General features: G+C 32.0%; 1 protein-coding gene across 1 annotated transcript in view; it reads right to left on the bottom strand.

Moving 5' to 3' along the window:
• LOC126737268 (6-phosphofructo-2-kinase/fructose-2,6-bisphosphatase-like) overlaps positions 1 to 18706 on the bottom strand; it is a 93957-nt gene that overhangs the window by 44419 nt on the left and 30832 nt on the right. The window contains exon 2 of the mRNA XM_050442091.1: positions 11482 to 11631. Within this exon, the coding sequence (XP_050298048.1) occupies positions 11482 to 11631 (150 nt within the window). The remainder of the gene's footprint in view (positions 1 to 11481; positions 11632 to 18706) is intronic.

Genomic DNA, 18706 nt, shown 5'->3' on the forward strand with positions numbered 1-18706 from the left:
TAATAACCAAAGTAAAAAGTAAAGTTTTAGGTAACACAACACAACACATGACAAAGTATACCACTGGAGTACCCGAGATTATTCGATTAACAAATAGGTAGCTAAATCCTATTTTGTGAAAAGCACTAATCATGTTTGACAGGCACTGGACACTAAATATTAATCGGGGGAACAAGTATATATTGCTTATTACTTTAGTATCTCAATTAAATGTCTACAGCGAAAATATCAGACAACCTCAAAACAACCAGACACGCTCCTTCCATTTAACTTTCTTTTCTAAAGGAGAATTTTCTGTGCTGCCGACTTTAAGTATCTTCGATTTTAGTATTCTAAAATTTCAGTAGAAAAAGTACCTTGAAAAGAATAGATTAAGAGAAAAAAATTTGCGGATTATTTGCTTAATTCAACTCGATCTCAATCCAATTCAACCAAGTCCAACACACTAAAAAAACTCATATGGAAGAAATAAAAAATCAAGGAACATGTATTGTAATGCTGTCACCTCGCGGCATTATGTCAAACGTCAATAAAAAAGATGAAAGGGAATTTTGTCTTTGTTATTTATATGAAAAATAAATGTTCCTTAGAGTTAATTTTTTAATAAAGTATCCCAATTTCATATTATTTTTAATTCGGACCGAAATCTAAAAATTACCAAAAAAATAATACATTATGGGTGTCTTCGGTATGATTTTTATACGAAAATAACATACAGTTACAAGAAAAGGTAAAAACAGTTTTTTGAATATTATATAAACAATTTCGCGGGTACCGAATTCCGGTACCAGTTTGGTACCGAAAACGCTTTTACGGTACCAAAACTGTTGATATTCCAAATCAAAGTGGTAGTGAAGATGAACATTTGTCAGACGACAACCTTTACGAAAACAGAACACTATTTTCTAAAGTTTTATTGGAAGAATCCAGCGAAGATGAACAGATTGAGAGAGAAGTTGAGGATGTCATAATTTGTGAAACCGATTATTCTGTTAGTGAAGATAATGTTCCCCTTTCAATCCTAGCTACAGCGTACAAGAAAAAGGAAACAAACAAGGTGGTTCTTGAATGGGAAAAAAACATGTGAAGGTAACTGAGGAAGACAAATTATTCAAAGGAGCTGAATCTTTAGGAACCGATATTTTGAATTTTGATGGTATTTTTGATTTTTTCAAGTTTTTGTTTTACTGATGAAATATTGGTATATATAGCGGAACAGACTAATTTATATGCTATCCAATGTAGGCCTGAAAAACCAGCAAATATAAGCAAGGAAGAAATAAATATTTTTATTGGAATTTGCATATACATATGTCTGTAGCACATCTGCCATCTACTATAACTTATTGGAGCAGTACCTTGGGTATTACTGCAATAACCGAAGCTATGACATGCAATAGATTTGAAGAAATAAAACGTTTTATTCACTTCACTGATAATACAAAGCAGCAACACAATCGTGATGAACCTGACTATAATAAGCTTTTCAAAATCCGTCCCTTTTTAGAAAAAATGCGAGAAAGATACTTACTTGTTCCAAAAGAAGAACATCTTGCAGTTGACGAACAAATTATTCCTACAAAAGATCGATCAACCCTAAAGCAATATAACCCGAAAAAACCTCATAAATGGGGTTACAAAGTATTTGTACTAAGTGGAGTATCAGGCTTCAGCTGATGATCAGGCTTAAGCTGCATGCTCATCAACCATATCTTGGAGCAAGTAGTAATGCGGTAGTAAAACTGACAGAGTCAGTTCCAAGGAATCAAAATTACAAAGTTTTTTTTTGATAATTGGTTTACGAGCTTTCCACTACTTGTTTATCTCAGCAAAGAGGGCATTTTGCCTCTTGGTACTGTTCGAAAAAATCGAATTGCAGATTGTGATTTTCCTAAGGAATCTGCAATGAAAAAAAAGGAAGAGGCACAGTTGTTGAAAAAGTGGCTCGAGTGGATGATACAGATGTGTCTGTGGTTTTGTGGTTTGATAATAAACTAATTACTACAGTATCAACCTATGTAGGCAGTCAACCTATTTCTGAAGTGCAGAGATTTTGTAGAAAGGAAAAAAAGCACATTATGATCCCTCGTCCAAAGAGTATAGAAGTATACAATAATTATATGGGCGGTGTGGATCTTTTGGATTCCATGGTAGGCTATTATAGGATACTAATAAGAAAAAAATTTTACCAAAGAATTTTTTTTCATGACATGTTATGTTGTAACAGTTGGATATTATGGAGAAGATCGGTCATAAGTACGAACTCTGACGAATGTTATTTGCCCCTGGCTGAGTTCAAACTTGGATTGGCGGAAATTCTAACAAGATCTTATGTAATATCAAAAAAGCGGGGTAGACCTAGTTGCGCACTTCAGCCATAACTAGAATTTAAAAAAAGGAAATATCCCTTTTGCGCAAATACCAGCCCAAGAAATTCGTCGCGATAATGTGGGCCATCTTCCTGAGTAGTATGAAGATCGCCACAGATGCAAATTTCCTGAGTGTAAGGGTATCCAAATTACATGTGAAAAGTGTAATGTCAGGTTGTGTTTAAATAAAGATCGAAATTGTTTTCGTCGTTTTTACGTGGCATAATTAAATATTCTTAAGGTTTATATTTAGTTTAAATATTTTTTGATGTATTTATAATGTTTTTGAATAAATACGTTTTCTGGTAATTTTTAGTATTGAAAATACTTCTGGGCGCATGTATATGGGACCCGTCTTTGAAAAAACGACATGCTACAAAACGAAATGTAACAGTCCGGGTTCAATGACCTGCCTCATCACCGCGATGTCGGCGTTGATCAGGGAATAGAGCAAGGTCGTTCGAAGGCCGCAATGAGGTTTGAGTTTTAAGTCAAGTATGTAGGTGAGAGAAATATCATGTGATATCCGATTTATAAGCCATGAAGCGAATAGGGTGCGTGTTCAGGATTCTTTTATTTTAATTGTTCCTTTCGACAAGACGTGTTACTAAAAAAACTTGTGTATTCGAAAATAAAAGTGTGTGTGTGTCAATTATTGACACGAGGATTACAAACAAGGGTGGTCTTTTATAAAATAAGTGAAAATAAAATAGGTAAGTCCTAACCAAAACTTGTCTGGGCGACTGTAAAAACATGATTTTCGTTTCTGAATCTCTAGCTAAGTTCCACCACATAAAAATTTGATGAGTAAACTTATTTTGGGCAAGACTGTACCTGTCGAATGCACACTTTTTATTTATGGAAATATAAAATAAAAGCACTTTAAAATTAAAGTTACCTGTCAAATTGCTTATTTTTCGACGATTTTGACTAAATGTTTTTAATGTAAATAAATTATAAACTATTTTACTTCCAGAATGTCCCTCCATCCACATCAATTGCCGTTAAAGAAACGGAAACTTAATATTGTAAAAAATGAAAACGAAAAAGTTTTACCATTCAAGCAGAGAAAACTAACTCTTATAGAAGATAAAAAGGAAGCTGTCGAGTTACAGTCAAATGCTGAATGTTGTGTGCAGTCAAATGCAAATACTGAGAAAAAACATATTAAAACTGTTTTACTTTCTTTGGATGCAGAAGACTGTGGGACTTACCAAAAACAAGTAATTAATACTAATATTTCATTACCAAGCACTAGCGGTGCTACCGCACTTAATAAAAGTCAACCTGATAATAAGAAGCAAGACAATGTCAAACTTGCCTTGAACGCTTAACGTTGTCGGAAATATAGGCAACGAAAAAAGTTGAATAAAATAATTTCTTCGAATCCCAATACTACAGTTGATGGTGTTTCTGTTTTCCAAGATGTCTCTTCTGTTCAACGATCTGAGGAAAAGCAGAAAATCCAATCACGGGGAAAAGGTTCTACCAATAGTTCATCGGGTATCATCATAGAAAAGAAAGAAGCCAGGGAAGCACCAAATAAAACAGGTAATTGTGAGTTTTTTGATTCAGATATTTTGAACTTTTCAGGATATCTCAATAATTCAATAGTTACTTTAAATCCAACAAATACAAAAATTTTTGAAAAGAGAACATTATATTTAGAGCATTTTATGAACACTAAATTTTATAGTAATAAGTTAAACGAATTCTGTCGTATATGTGACCGAATTTGGTGGACTAATGATATTTAGGAGACTCGAGCGTACCCGTAATGGCGTGTCTTTTTATGGAATTAAGTTCTTTAATGTCCTGCCGGTCTCCGTTAAGGATTTGCCTCTTAATGCTTATAAGACAAAGGTAAAACATTTTTTAGTCACCAATGCTTTTTATTCATTTGAGGAATTCCTGAGCTCAAATTTCAGTGCTATTGCATAGGCTGGGTCTCTTGACTTTTAGTGTTAAGTGTTTTTAAGCATTACTTTTTAGGCTTATATGTGTTTTATTTTTGTTCTTAGGTGAAACGAATTTTACAGTTTAATACTTTTATTTGGAGTTATATTTTTGACTGACTTGTGTAAAAGCTTTATACTTTTTGGCATGAATAAATAAATAAATAAATATTTGCTCCATAACCAAGGATATTCTTCCCCTTCTTTATGAAGCTGGCTACCCAAAAATGCATTCGAGTATCGAGGATGAATGCAAATTTTATAAGTGTTGTCGTAACTGTTATTCCACTTTATCCCGTAAAAAAACGATTCCTCAACTGGCCACTGTTAATGGATTTGTTTATCCTCCTATTCCGTCTGACTTACCCCCCTTAAATCCCATTGCTGAGCGTTTAATTTCACCCCGTTTACCCTTTCTGCAAATTCTCAAAATTCACTATTTTGCTGGTAGTTAAAAAATGGTGGGTCAAATAATAAATGTTCCTGTCAGTGTAAATAATATGGTAACTTCCCTGCCCAGAAATGTTGACGATGAATATACAGTGACAGTTTTAATAAAGCGTCATATTCTTCAAAAATGGGCATATTTGTCTGGATGTGTCTCAAAAGCTATTCTGCGTAGATGGTTATTATATTTACGAGATACGCCATTATACCGAAAATATGATATTAAAATTAATAACACATTCTTGGGTATACGTGAAGGTTATGATTTTGCAGAAGAAAAACAAATATTTTACGACCAGCATTTCGAGATAAGGAATAGTCAAGAAGACATGATGGACGTTGTTTCGTCGCGTAAAGAAAAAAATTTAACAACTGAGCAATTATTAAACATGCAACAGCAAACAATTTTTTGGGGGGAAGATATGGTGTTACATTTAGCCCCAGGTCAGAAAAACAAACCGTTTGCATTATCTTTTGACGCTGATGCAGAGGAATTATCATTTCCTGCTATCTATTACGGACATGAAAGACAATTTAAAATTAATGTAACTCCTTATATGATGGCAACTAGTGAAATCCGTAGAAGAGATAGACGTGGTGTTACCCCTAATCACATTCTTTACATGGCAGCCAAAATCATGCGTTTGAGAATTATTCAAACATTTCAAGTATTGTTTCGCAATAATAACCATGAGGTAAAAAATATTACAAGAGAAGATTTATTAGATCCAGAATTTGTGAAAGAAAGCATGGAAAAGAATGAGTCGTTTTTAAAAAATATACCTAATTCGATACAATATTGGCAGTCAAAGAAAAAGGACTTATTTTGTATGATGCGTCAACTCGGAAAACCAACTGTATTTGTAACACTTAGTGCATCAGAGGTATATTGGAAGCCACTCTTAAAATGCGCCTATAAATTTCAACAAAATTTAGACGATGAAGATAACATTGACGATAGTATCTTTGATATTATGTCTAATAGTGCTAAAGCGGAATTAGTGAACAATGATCCTGTTATTTGTTGCCTATATTTTAACAAATTAGTAGATACAATCATGATTGCTCTAAAAAAAAGAGAGATGGCCCATTTGAAAAATATTATTTAAAAGATTACTTTCGTAGGGTGGAATTTCAGCATAGAGGTAGTCCACACTGTCATATGTTATTATGGCTTGAAAACGCTCCACCTTCCCACGAGGCACAGTTATTAAATGATGAACATTTACCGGAAACTATTGCATTAATTGATAGTATTGCCTCAGCCGAAGAATGTTTAGTTTCAAGCCCCAGGAATTTACAAATGCATGCTCATACTCATACATGCTACAAAAAAAATACAAAAAAATGCCGTTTTGGGGCACCATTTTGGCCAATGGATCAAACTAGGGTATTAATTCCGGTATTGCCAGTTAATAAGGATAACTCAAAAGTTTTGTTATGTGAAAAAATGCATGAAGCTTTAGAGGTGGGTTCTTTGACAAGTTTTGAGGAATTCCTTCAAAAATTTTATTTAGAGTCATTTGATGAGTATTTGGACATTCTTCGACATGGCATTCATCGACCCTCGGTTTTTATGAAACGTGGGATTGAAGACATTTGGATCAGTCCATTTAATCCATGTATTTCGAAAGCTTTGCAGTCAAATATGGATGTTCAGTTTATATTAGATAAATATTCCTGTGCTGCTTACGTTGCCGAATATGTGAATAAAAGTGAGCGTGGCTTTAGTTCCCTTCATCGAGAATTAATAAAAGTTCGTAATAAATATCCAGATATGGATTATGAGATGTGTATGAAAGAATTGGGTAAACTTAAATAATTAAAAATTTTCACTTTTCCTCCATATGAAATAATACAGGGTATATCAGCCAAGTGGAATAAATTCGATAATACTTAAATGGGGGCGTGTTCGCAAAATTGCTTGGATACGTAGATTGTTATTTTTGGTGGCGCATTTTAGAGCCATATGGAATGGCGCCTCGTTCAAGAGTTTTGGAAATAAAAATAAAAGCCGTATTTTATACCACCCGCATAGCTATGATGAGTTTTGCTCAATTTTTTCCAGAGTGGGTAGTAAAAAAGAGGCGGAAGGGGCAAAGGGCGAAATTTTCGGGGGGCACCCCAATTTTAGAAAATAAACCGTTAAAATTAATGGCAATTACAAAAATATAATAAATAACAAACTGAATGAATAATGATCATAAGAACATCCCATCCCATTTATTGATTTCTAGGGATTTTGATCCCATAAAAATCCCTAGAAATCAATAAATGTCAATTTGCTTTCCAAACAAGGCTTAATTCTTTTATGTTTCGTTTATTGAGCACTTTCAAATGACGTCACAAGATAATATAAAATATAAAAAATAACAGCCACCGTACTTGTATCTGGTATTTTCAATACGCCTACGATGTTTGCGCATGTTGCAAAATCTGTGAATTTTTTATTTTCTTTCCTATGGGAAAATTTAGCACATGTAATTTTGAAAAATGTAATTTTTTTCAAAAACAAAACATAAATATTTTTAAATATTTTTCTACTTAATCTTTATCATAAACTATCACATATATTTTTTCAACTTAAAATAAAAAATCATGCAGTAAGGGCTTAATGAAATGAGCTTCTAAACAAATATATACTTACCATCAACAAAACGTTGAATATTTAGTTATAGAAAACCAGTATAAAATCTTTATTTTAATCGTTAAATAATTGTTGATGTGGAATTTTTAATAAAGGTATCTATTTAAGCTTAAATTGTGGTATATTATACCGGGTGTCAGGAACAAACTTTAAAGGGCGATTCTCCACCAAAAAGTAAGACATTTCTAAGATCTAAAATATAGATATTTTTTTTATAAATGCAGATGTGTTTTATGCATTATTGGGGCATTTTTTGACGTATAAGAAAAAAATAATTTTACCAATGGCGTCCAAAAGAGGTTTATCGTAAATATTTTTAAATAAAAAAAGTTTACCACTGCATTTTTCTAAAATAAACTTTATTTTTTAAATCCTTGTTTAGTTTTCAACAGATGTATATTCTTGAGTTTTTTTTTTAATTTTTATATCTTATTTGGTATAATTATTGTGTTTCATGTACGTTTTAGATTTCCCTGTATGTGATATTCCATTATTACACTATAAGGTATATATGTGTATAAAAAGTATATCCTATGCTACACAGTGGCATATATGTAATATCGGGGTCGTTTTATCAAATATTTTAGTTGTAGTAATCGATTAAAAACCAAATATGTAAACAATGTGTCAATTTTTTTAACTGGTGAAGTTTTCTCTCATTTGTAAACAGAATAGTATATGATATACGTATATTCTACAATGTAATAAATATACCTTGACCATATACAGTTGATAAATATGCCAAAACCAAAAATTTACTAAAAAATCGTTGAATTAATATATATTTAACGATAATAAATTTTTCTTCCCAACATTTTTCGGCCATGCTATTAACAACATATCAACTTCTACATTGAAATTCGCTTCCATGTTTTTTTACATTAACATAATTTAGTTGTGAATAAGACTAAAAACATTTTTCAACAGACTGTAAACATTTTTATGTAACAAAATATAAACGCTAAGATTTCCATGGCAACTGTTAAATATTCGACATTAATGGTTAAAATATTCGAATTATTTTTAAATTTAATGAAAATATTAAAATTATATACAGGGTGTTTCACTTTTTTGTAGCAGGACTTTAACAGTATTTAGAAAAATTAATTTTAAGATAGGTTTCTCATATAAATATTGATCGTCAAAGTTTTTGTTTCTGAAAAAGTTTTTATTTTTTAATATCCGAACTATCAAAGATATTGAAATCAAAATTGGTATAAACAATTCTAGGGTGAAGGGTCATAATCGTAAATAATGTCATGTTTCTACGTTGGCCAGTGGCGGAGATATGACTAATTAATAATGTTAATGTGACTAAAAAAGTAGCACGCCACTGGATTAAGTCGATTAAACGATCATTTCTAAATAGTGCATTTAATTGTAAACAAAAATACCCTCTTGATATTTTTTCGTATCTGACTCCGTTTTCTCCTCAAATTGGGTTGTAAAAATCACTTAAGATTTGAAGATAAATTTATTTCAACCGTCTAATAAATCGCAACATAGAACAATACCACAAATACCTATAACTTATTTATAACAAACAACAGATTACAAGAACACAACAAACAATTAACAAATTTAAAGAAGGTGTTCGAAATGTGAACCATTTTCTGCAATACATAATTCACATCGACGAATAACCGAACGTGAAATGTTATTTATATTAATTTATTTTAATAATTTGGATAGTGTGCCATGAAATAAAAACAGTGTCATAAAAGTTGTGTGTTTTTAGTGTCGTTTTTGTGTCAAAATGCCATTTATGTTTTCAAATCAAGAGTTAGCGGATATCCACTTTATTTATGGGGTTGCAAATGGAAACTCCGCAGAAGCAGCCCGGGAATATATGTGCAGATATCCGATTAGAAGGCATCCACATCCTTCTGTATTTGTAAGAGTCCATCGACAAATTATTGAGAATGGTTTAGGCAATGTACGAGGAAATGAAAATAATGTAAATTTTCGAATAGAGAGAAATAGGCAACAAATTTTGCGTCAGTTCAACAGAGATCCTACAACAAGTATTAGAAGAGTTTCCGCTGGTTTAGGAATTTCAGCTTCCCGTGTTTACCGAGTGTTAAGACGGGATCATAAACGTCCTTATCATTTGCAGCCTGTTCAGGGATTACAACCAGGAGATGAAGAACAAAGAACTGCATTTTGTCGTTGGATTCTTAATGCAGCTAATAATACTCCAGGTTTTTTAAATAACGTGTTGTGGAGCGATGAGTCGTGCTTCACTCGGCGTGGAGTGGTCAATTTCCATAATCAGCACATTTGGGCGCATGAAAATCCACATGGAATTCGACCAAGAAACTTCCAGCATGAATTTAGTGTTAATGTCTGGATTGGTATTTATGACAATCGACTTTTTGGACCATATTTTTTGCCACCACGGGTAAATGCTGCAGCCTTCTTGGAATTTTTAGAACGGGAGCATGCGAATATGTGGGAAGATATTGCTTTAAATTTAAGGAGACAGAGTTGGTTCCAGCTTGACGGTTGTCCTGCGCATTATGGGAGAATTGTGCGAAACTGGTTTGATACCCAGAAATCATCCAGAAAGGTGGATGTGTCGTAGAGGGCCAGTAGCGTGGCCTCCACGATCCTCAGACTTAAACCCCTTAGACTTTTCAGTATGGGGATTTTTAAAAGAAAGAGTGTATGCGACACCTGTTCCAACAAGGGATGACCTTATAAATAGAATTAGGATTGCTTGTAATGAAATAGTACCATTTTTAAATAACATTTCACGTTCGGTTATTCGTCGATGTGAATTATGTATTGCAGAAAATGGTTCACATTTCGAACACCTTCTTTAAATTTGTTAATTGTTTGTTGTGTTCTTGTAATCTGTTATTTGTTATAAATAAGTTATAAGTATTTGTGGTATTGTTCTATGTTGCGATTTATTAGACGGTTGAAATAAATTTATCTTCAAATCTTAAGTGATTTTTACAACCTAATTTGAGGAGAAAACGGAGTCAGATACGAAAAAATATCAAGAGGGCATTTTTGTTTACAATTAAATGCACTATTTAAAAATGATCGTTTAATCGACTTAATCCAGTGGCGTGCTACTTTTTTAGTCACATTAACATTATTAATTAGTTATATCTCCGCCACTGGCCAACGTAGAAACATGACATTATTTACGATTATGACCCTTCACCCTAGAATTGTTTATACCAATTTTGATTTCAATATCTTTGATAGTTCGGATATTAAAAAATGAAAACTTTTTTTTTTGGGAAACTTTGACGCCCTGTATCTCAGAAACAAAAAGTTTGACGATCAATATTTATATGAGAAACATACCTTAAAATTAATTTTTCTAAATACTGTTAAAGTCCTGCTGCAAAAAAGTGAAACACCCTGTATAATTAAAATAGAAAAGTCAAAAATTTCTATGTAAGATAAAAAGGGCAATTTCCCCTTCCTCCTCTTAGGGAAGTAATGGGACGAATCTTAAAAATATCATAAAATGTGTCCCGCCTGAATAATTGTGTCATTAAAAAACTCGCCGTGTATAAGTTATACCTTACAGCTAAGAGTACAAAGTGCAAAATTGCTTCGAATTGGTAAAACAGTAAGAGCACACTCGCGTAATTAACATTCGTGAATAATATATGCTCACGTCATTTAACATTTTGTGATAAAAATTGTTTTTTTTTTTATAGTTTCAATGATTGAAGAATGATTTTAATAGATCAAGATTGGCGTGTCAAACTAGAATATTATATGCGTGGACCTCGGAACACGTCCGTATTTGCAGGCAAAATAAAAAAATACATTTAAATGCTATTATCTTTCTTCAGACTTTATAATAGATTTTGAAAATAATAAATTGTATTTTTTTAAGTACATACAGCTAATAGGATCAAAATACGCTGACCTTTTATACAAATTACGCGACCTTGGCTAAAAACAATGATTAAATACAAGCAACAAAAACGTGTGTATAATTTATGGTAATGATGTCCTTCACTCTCGAGCAAGTGAACAACCGTTTTATAAGACTTTGTTTCAAGAAAACAATATACTTCAAAATACCACCTACCTTTGCAACTCTCCCCTGTATAGTTCAAATATCGACAGAGCCTCTTTGCAAGAAGGCTCTTGCCTCTGCCCGGTAGCCCAATCATGGCCACCAACAAAGGGCTGAACTGCTTCAGGGCCCCTTTCTTCAGCACGGGCCTGCTCTGGGCACCTGGAATGATAAAACGTTGAGAGTTCATGTTGGCGCAATTTTGCGGTTTCTTTATTAATAATAGTTAATCGACGAAATAGATAAAATGTTGCCTCGAGCCGTGCTTTGACCACGATCGCAACATAACTAACTGCAAAATAGATAGCGTGAAAGTGTTTTATTGAATTAAAACGTATCTGTTTGTTTAAAGGCGATAAGTGGATTAAATTGATATTTGGTTGAGTACGGGGTGTGCGAGAGAGAATAAAACAAGAATAAACAAATATATGAGTTATTGTTATTTGCAAATTAAAATGTTTAGTTTTTTTAAAACAACCGTTTGATTTAAATAACCCCAAAGGGACGAGATAGACACGACCTGGCTCCATCTCACTCGATTCATCGCAATCTGAGAAGAAACATTTCTGCTCTTAATCCGATGAGTACTTCTACTAGTAAATCCGGCAGACTATGTTTAAATAAAAGTAAAATACCAAGTCATTTAAACACCGAGGCATAACATACCCAAAAAACCTGCTAAATGGAAAACTTGTCTGGAAATCGGTTTTCAAAAAAAGTAATATGCCTGTAGTGTAATCTTTAAATGTATTCTTGTTGCTTGATTATACTTTCAACTATCATGTACCAATAAATAAACATTTCTAAACGTGTTTGATGCAAAAAAAGTTTAAATATAAATGTTTTTCAACTAAAGCTCATGGTTACTATTGTTGTGCAATTTGCTTAGGAATTTTCCATACTAGCTGCTTGGAGAGAGATTTTAAAAATCACAAAAGATAAGCGATAATAGAGTAAATTGCTCTGAAAAGTGTTTTCTTGAAAAAGATTTAGATAGTGACCAAAATCTTAAAAATATGCAAACTAAAGTAAATAGTTCGTTACAATCCAACCGCTATCTTAAAAGGTATTCCCTAATAAAGAATTGGAGTTTTCTGATATAGTCGAACAAAGAGATAAAATTAATAACAAAATCGTACAATTGAGGTAAAATATTCTCTGAAAACAACTTAATTCTGAATAGTAATATTACGTCATTTTTATCATTTTCATGAGAAATTGAAGTTCGGGCAGCGTATTGGCATTATCTCCTATGGTTCGACGCAACCCTAGAAAAATGTATGCCGAATCACAGGAGACAATGCACCATGATTTGCTAATAATTGGCTCGACATTCTCTCATGTATTAGGGCGCTGGAATGCAATAGATATTGTCTGGAAATATTTTGCAATTATGAGTGAAAATATATACTATTTAAATATCAAATTTGCGTGTTCTGCTTAATAAATTTATTACTTTGTAGTTATACCTACAGGGAAACAAAACATTATTAATAATTAATGAGATTTTGCATAGGGTGTATTTTTATTCATGTTGGCCGATAAACTCCTCTCCTTTTTGGTTACACGTTTAGATTAATTTTTCTAGGATCTACCTGACTGAATCCTCTTCGCCCCACAAGTCAATTCGTTTTTTTCCTGATTTGCATTTGTAAAGTCCAGTTCAGAGATCTATTCGAATCTTTGATGTGTCGCAGATGCCGCACTAAATAGTCCGTGCGCCTATGTCGTATTTATTGTCGCATGATATACAATCATGTTTAAATGGCAAAATTTAATATAATTTATCTATGAAATCATTTTAAATATACGTAAAACCCCATGTTTTACACTATTTTTTATTTTTCTTTCGAAAATGTCCATTTTTAGAAAGAAAATAATATCACAAGAAAATAATATCAAAAAATTGACCGCGGACTAAAATCCGAGCATCTTACGAAATATTTTAAACACTTCCAGCACTCACAGACTTGTCACCTCTTTTTAGCCAGTCTATTAAACAAAGATAAAACACCTGCGTTCTGGCAATTCCTACTTTAGGCTGTGCAAGTGATTGTGTGTATCTCTCTCTATCCCACTGATCTTGAGGATTACGGGGCCGTACCCAGATAAATTTTTAGGCTGATTTTGTATTACCTTCGTCGTGTTTTTAAAGAGAATTAAGGATGGGTCTATTACCTTTAATAGTTGAGCGGGGGGTCATGTGAGGTTATTATATGATGGGTTTTGCTTGTTTTGCTTTTTATTCGTTTATGAAAGTGGAGGATTTAGAATTTGGCCTGTATTCGTCTAAATTTTTTGCAGTCAGAACTCTTTATTGCAACCATAACTCTTTATTTTTAATCTCGACACGTGTTTCGCTAACGTATATTACAAAAAAAGGAAATATATAAAATTTGAAGATAAACCAAAACATTTTACCCTTTTGCATCAAAAAATAAATCTTTAATGCCTTAATCCACAGAATAAATGGGCCTAAGTAATTTGTGCGACCTATTATCTCACCACTTATTATAAACACCCCACTGATAGCGCTAAAAACTAAACTTATTAAATTAAAATTTTTAGTTAAAATGATTTTACGTAATTAAATCTTATCTTTAAATTAAATATTATCTTGCTATCAACTATATCCTGAATTTTTAACTTTATAAAACTAAACCCAAAAATCCCGAATAATAAAGTTTTAAATACAAATAAATTTTAAGGCCGGACCTGTGCAACTTTTCACGCTTGAGTGGTTGGGAGGTCAGACATCTAACAAAATAGTACGTGGGCATATGTAGTCAAATTTTACGAATCAAAAGTACAAATAAAAAAAAAAATTTCAAACATTTATTTATTTAATGGAATTATTAAATATCGCTTAGAATATTACTTTATGACTCTTTCCACTTAAAATTTTGCGATTTAAAAATGCATGCCATGTGCAATTCAAGCAACACCGGCACACGGAGTATTCGCGGCACATCAAAGATTTTAATAGATCTTTGAACTGGACTTAACTTGTGTAGCAGTTGTTAACTGGCTGAGTGTAAGATTAATATTATGTACTACTTTCCTTAAGTCGCTATTAGTTTATTTAATGCAATATCTGAAATTCAAACTTGAAATTGAAATTCTATTTTAAAATAGATGCTTCGTACAATGCAGGGCGATCAGATGACCCTTCAGTGTAACTTATTTTTCGAGTTTCGACACATTTTTCTTCTTCGATATCCATTGGTATATTTATATCTTGTCCGATATTTTCACTTATACTATCACTTGTACTGTCAATTTCTGGTACATCCATAACAATATAGAAATCCTTAAATACCTTATCCCCCAGTGCTAATTTAGCTAAGGTAATTCTACCTTCCGATCGTAATAATGGCAAAGTATTGAGAACCAGTGAAAAACGCTCTTAAATCACACATAAGCTTAGAACATTGAATGCCTAGAATAAACCTAGCTGCAAACCATAGGCGACGTTGTTTGAGTTCACCATCTCTCAGACAATGATGTCAAATCGACTTTCCAATATTGGAATGTCATTTTCAAGTACCCTGTATAAATATTTTGTTTATAATATGTAAATATGCATAAATCAAATTTGAATTAAAAAATAAACTGTTACTATTGTATCTAGCACATACATTTCGATAAACATGTTTTTAAGTATTTTAGGAAATGTTTATATGTAAGACCCTCATAAAAAGTTGTTTACCCTCTGTATTGAAATTTGCAATTCATATAAAAAATAGGCAATAAGATAAGTACTTTGCTTACGCGATATATTAAGTATGGAGAGGATATATGATATTTTGTTGTTCTATTTTGATTTTTTTTGTAGTAAGCGTCATATAATCAATACGGTAATCTATAAGTAGGATATATTGATGATAAAAAGTTAAAATTTGGGAATAAATGATAATTTTTATCTAGTTTAAATTTACTTGAATTTATTTATAAAACAATGGAATTTCCTATGACATGATTTTTCTCATTACATTCTGGATTTCAAAACTCACATGTTTTTAAACAATAAAACAAACCAAATAAATAATCGGTTTATGAACTTTTAAATTAGCGAAGAAAACAATTTCACCTTAGACAGGCCGAAATTGTTCGCTTTTTTTGGGTAGATATGAAAGTTCTCCATAAGGTCTTTGATCGCGCTAGTAGAGCACTGGGCTTTAGAGTACACAACTGTCGGGGTTTTAATAATATAGAAGCAATAAAAACATTATTTTTTAGCTGTGTACGTTCTAACCTTGGATACGCTTCTGTTATATGGAGCCCTTACTATGAAATTCATAAGTATTCGATAAAAAAAATTCGACGAAAGTTTCTCAAGTATCTATCCTTTCAAGTTGATGGTTTTTACCCTCCACGGGGCATTTCATATAATCTGCTTTTAACTCGATTCTCCGTGGAATCTCTTGAATTCAGGAGAAACAAAGCTTCAGTTGTGTTTGTTGCATAGAATTCTGCGTGGGAATATTGACTGTTCTGAATTGCTAGATAAATTAAATTTTTGTGTACCACGATTAAATTCTAGGAATACTAAAATCTTTTAGTGTTCCAAGGCAAATACGAATATACTCTTATATTCACCACTGTATGTAATGTGCAATAACGCTAAGAGTCTCACAATCTTGTGATTTATTTGTATGCTCTGGTGCTGAAGTTGTAAGAGCGTTTTTGTAATTATCCAATTAACTTTGCTGTTTGTATTTTTTATGTTTTTTTTCTCTCTTCGAGATTTAGGTATAAGGGTATTTTTTTTTTGGGATAATAATTTGTGGTTGTTTATTTTTATATAGGAAGCTTAAGATTGTTGCAATAAATTGTTAAAATATAGTTTATACTATGATGTCAAGGAGAATATTTTAGTTTGATTTTTGTATGTATGTCTTTATTATACCTTAAAAATTGTTAAAACATGATTGTAACCTTTGGTTCTGAAAAATGGTTTATACTGTTGGGCTGTATTGCTAAAAATAAATAAATAACTATTTGTTTAATTTTACTCGTCATTTACTCGACCATTTAATTTTTATAACGTGAAGCGTGCACAATTCGCAGTTTAATCTGTTTTGAGAAATGAAAAAGTATTTTTTTTGGCACAAACAACGTATCATTGAGATATCAAATTAGGTTGAGATAGGTCAAGTTAAAAATATATTTTTATTCATCTATATTTCTTTACAACGTGAATATGTATCTTAAATTTATTTCAAACGAAATAATATATCGCATAATTTTAGAGGCAGTTGTGGACAATTAATTTGATCCTACTTGGACTATTTATTATCATAACTGTAATTATTTTATTAAAACATATACAAATCACAAATGCAAACCCCATAAATAATTACCTTAAAACTATATATAGCATAAACTTAAAATTACTTAATATCTGAAACGGCTATATAATTACTCCTGAACACATGGAAAAATATTGCAAAAAATGGAATATAAATAACTTTTTCTTAGAATAAACGAGAAAAAATGTTATACCTTAGCAAAATCTCGAAAACAGTTACCAGCGAGGTGATTAGAACCAACCTAGCTAATTACATTGATACAGATCCAGAAAATGTAACCAATAAAGAGTGTCTACCCAAGACCACAAAATATCAGCATAAGAAATACAAGGACTTAGTGTATGATAAAGATTTCTGGCCACATGGCCAGTGAGTTTCGAAAAATTTAACTTCTCGCATGGTTGTAGTCTTTTAGACCATCATCAGAGAAGTCAACAAGCCACATGATTCTGCATACCAACCTAACAGATTCTTTACGGGACTTACATCCTAAGAAGCATGAAAGCCATTCTGAGAGTGGGTCCTACTATTCTGATGCAGAATTCTTGTCACCGAATCCAAATACTGTTTGTAATTCGGCACAAAAGTTACTTATCTAAAATGTGCAAGGTTAAAAAATAAAGTTCTACACTATCCCCCGACATTCTCACAATTATTGTCACAATTACTATTCCCTTAGGTATCGCTTATTATTTCCCATACTAATATACGATCTTTACTGACAAATTTCTCAAATTTTAAACACTAAGTTCTTGATTTTAATGTAGATATTTTAGCAGTGAACTGAAACTGAAACCTGGTTACACTCAGGAATTAATAGTACTGATATTAATATTACTAATTATAATATTACGAGGTGTGATAGGCCAACGAGGCGAGGGGGTAGTGTCGCTTTTCACGTAAAATCAAATATTAAATTTCAAGTTTTATGTACAGTAATGGTTGATTTTGTTGAATACATTTGGATAAAGGTTCCTTTTGGCAATAATCACGTCATAATAGGAAATATTTACAAGCCACCAAATAGTAATTTAGATTTTTTTTTTTCACGCGTAGAAGATGTTTTGGCCAACCTATACACGGTATCTGAAAATATAATATGCACTGGTGACTTTAATATACATTTTCTAAACTCCACCGATTCCACTAAACGTTTAGAATCACTTATGGATACTTTTAATCTTGCTCAAATAATTAACGAACCTACTCATATAACCTCTACTTCGATAACTCTTATTGACCTTATTTTCACAAAGTTTGAGCATATTTAAGACGCTGGAGTCCAAAACGTCTCCCTGTCTGACCATCTTCCGGTATATTTAAAATTTGATTTTCAAGTGGAACAACAACGACCAGTATTTTTTTCTTTTCGTTCTTTTAATAACATAGATCTTATCAACTTTCAAAACGATCTTGAATCATTATTTTGGCATAATATTTACACTATAGATGATATAGACGACAAAGTAAAATTTGTTTACACTACACCAAAACAACTTTTTGAGAGGCACGCTCCCTTAAAGGTATTTAAACGAAATAGAAACTATAAATATGCTCCCTGGATTACGGAAATCTTCAAAAATTAAGAGACTAAAAAAAATACTTAAAAAATTTAAAACTTCAAAAAACCCAGATCACTAGGCATATTACAAACAATTACGAAATTTTACAACAGCAGCTCTTCGCAATGAAAAAAAGGCTTTTTTAAGAACTAAATTTAACGGTAATTTATCTTGTAAGGGGTATCTTTAAACATGGGCTGAGCCATAAAAAACTTAATATTACAAAAAATAAGCAAAGATGCATTTCAACGCATCTATTTAATGTTAACGAAATAAATAGTTTTTTTTTCATCGACATGCACTAATCCTCAACAACCAGACCAAACTTGACTTTTATATAAATAATCTTAAAAATAATGCTCA

This window comes from Anthonomus grandis, chromosome 6, assembly GCF_022605725.1.
Source record: "Anthonomus grandis grandis chromosome 6, icAntGran1.3, whole genome shotgun sequence".
Lineage (NCBI taxonomy): Eukaryota > Metazoa > Arthropoda > Insecta > Coleoptera > Curculionidae > Anthonomus > Anthonomus grandis.